General features: G+C 63.2%; 1 protein-coding gene across 1 annotated transcript in view; it reads right to left on the reverse strand.

Annotated features, from left to right (window-relative positions):
* Window positions 1-2061, reverse strand: part of ANKMY1 (ankyrin repeat and MYND domain containing 1) — a 34583-nt gene that overhangs the window by 11226 nt on the left and 21296 nt on the right. Inside the window, exons 11-12 of the mRNA XM_023521079.1 lie at window positions 1439-1546; window positions 143-507 (exon numbers count right to left, since the gene is read on the reverse strand). Coding sequence (XP_023376847.1) covers window positions 143-507; window positions 1439-1546 — 473 coding nt within the window. The remainder of the gene's footprint in view (window positions 1-142; window positions 508-1438; window positions 1547-2061) is intronic.

Below are 2061 nucleotides of genomic sequence, written 5' to 3' on the forward strand. Positions count from 1 at the left end.
GCCCATCCCAGGGCGGAGCTGAGCCCGCAGCACGGGTCCGGCGCGCGTCCTGTCGGCCCGCATCCGGGGGCCGGTCTGCCTCTGCCCTCTGGGCACCTGGGCCTGTGATCACCTGACCAGACACGGAGCGGCCCGGTCTCACCTGTCCCCTGCTGTGTCCTCCGCCACCAGCCCAGGTGCCGCCCAGGAAGCCAGGAGCGACAGCAGCTGCGGCCGGATACGGACACTAGCATCGGGCTCTCCGAGGAGCCCCACCCCGTCAGAGTGAAGCTCTCGGCCAGCCAGGCACGGGGCAGGTGCCCACACAGCCTGCTGGGCGACGGGCTCCGCACAGGAGTGGAAGGAGGCAGAGGAGACGGGGCCCCTGCGGAAGCGCCACGGAAGCCCCGCCTGCACCAACAGTGCCCTCAGCCTCCGCTCCGATGCCCCCTCACCAGAAAGGCCCACCTGGCTGCCCTGCCGAAGCAGCCCGCCCTCATCATGCTCTCCCTCGTCAGTCTGTATTTCCTGACAATGTCCCATACTGGCTTATGGTCTGTCTCCCCCAGTGGAGGACCCTGGATGGCAGAGGCTGCTTTATTCAACACCTAGTGTCTAAAAGGGGGCCCGTCTGGCATACAGTAGATGCTCCAAGACAACAGGTAAATGCAAGGACGAAGAGGTAGACGGAATATGCATGGACGGATGAATTGATAGGTGGGTGGATAGAGGGACAGATGGGTGGATGGGAGGAAGGATGGATAGAAGGAAGGATGGATGGATGGATGGACGGATGGACGGATGGACGGATGGACGGACGGACGGACGGACGGACGGATGGATAGAAGGACGGATGGACGGATGGATGGACGGATGGACGGATGGACGGATGGATGGACAGACGGATGGATGGATGGATGGACAGATGGATGGATGGGTGGATGAATGAATTGTAGGTGGGTAGATAGAGGGACAGATGGGTGGATGGGAGGAAGGATGGATAGAAGGAAGGATGGATGGATGGATGGACGGATGGACGGATGGACGGATGGACGGATGGATGGATGGACGGATGGACGGATGGACGGATGGATGGACAGATGGACAGATGGATGGATGGATGAGTGGGTGGGTAAGTTGGTAGATGGTGGGCGCAGAATGGATAAACACGTCCCTTGGCAGCAGCGGGAGGTGGGCACCGGCCCCTGCACCTGAGGAGTCCCTGCCTGGGGCTTGCAGGGCTGTGACTGTGCCGCACGCGGGGGCGCACGCCCACACGCCCCGCTGGGCCCTCGCTGCTCATTCCCCCTCCTCTCAACACCCTCTTTTCCGGGGAGCTCCATCCTCTCCAGGGGCTTCACACTGCCACCCACAACAGCAAACCCCGGCCACTGACCGGGGAGGGGGCTCTCGGGGGGAGCTCACAGGTGTGCCGTCCGGGGGCACAGCACTCACTCACCAGGTCGTTCCCGCTGATGATGGACAGGGACAGCGGGGAGTGGCCGCTCCACAGCAGGCTGGTGTCCGCTCTGTGGGAGAGGAGGAGCCGGACGATGTCCCGGGCGCACTGGGCGGGAGAGAGGCAGAAGGACCGCGGGCTGGCGAGGCCTGACTCCCAGGAGCACCGGGCGCAGGTGATGAACTCGGACGCCATTAGGTCGGTGTGGTTGCCTAGTGCTCTTTCCGCCACCCCGGTGCCTGCCCTGGCTGGCACAGAGTGTTCTGGAAGCTGGTGAACGAGTGGTGGGTGGGTAGGTGGTCCTCAGACTGAGGCGTTTTCTAAACATTCGTCATTTCCCACGGAAAGTAGGAGGGACAAGGGAGGCGCCGATTGATTTAAGGCTCGTTGTCCAGACGGCGAGGGAGAATCAGGACCATGTGACTCAGCACAGCACAGCCGGGCACAGAGCGGGTATGACCTGTGGACATCCTGCCCTGGGGCTTGGGAACCCTACAGTGGGTGTCCCCAGGCCCCGGGCCGCAGACCAGTACCAGTCCTGGCCCATTAGGAACTGGGCCACATGGCAGGAGGTGAGCGGCGGGCAAAGGAGCGAAGCTCCATCTGCATTTGCGGCCGCTCCC

This window comes from Pteropus vampyrus, unplaced genomic scaffold, assembly GCF_000151845.1.
Source record: "Pteropus vampyrus isolate Shadow unplaced genomic scaffold, Pvam_2.0 Scaffold291, whole genome shotgun sequence".
Classification (NCBI taxonomy): Eukaryota; Metazoa; Chordata; class Mammalia; order Chiroptera; family Pteropodidae; genus Pteropus; species Pteropus vampyrus.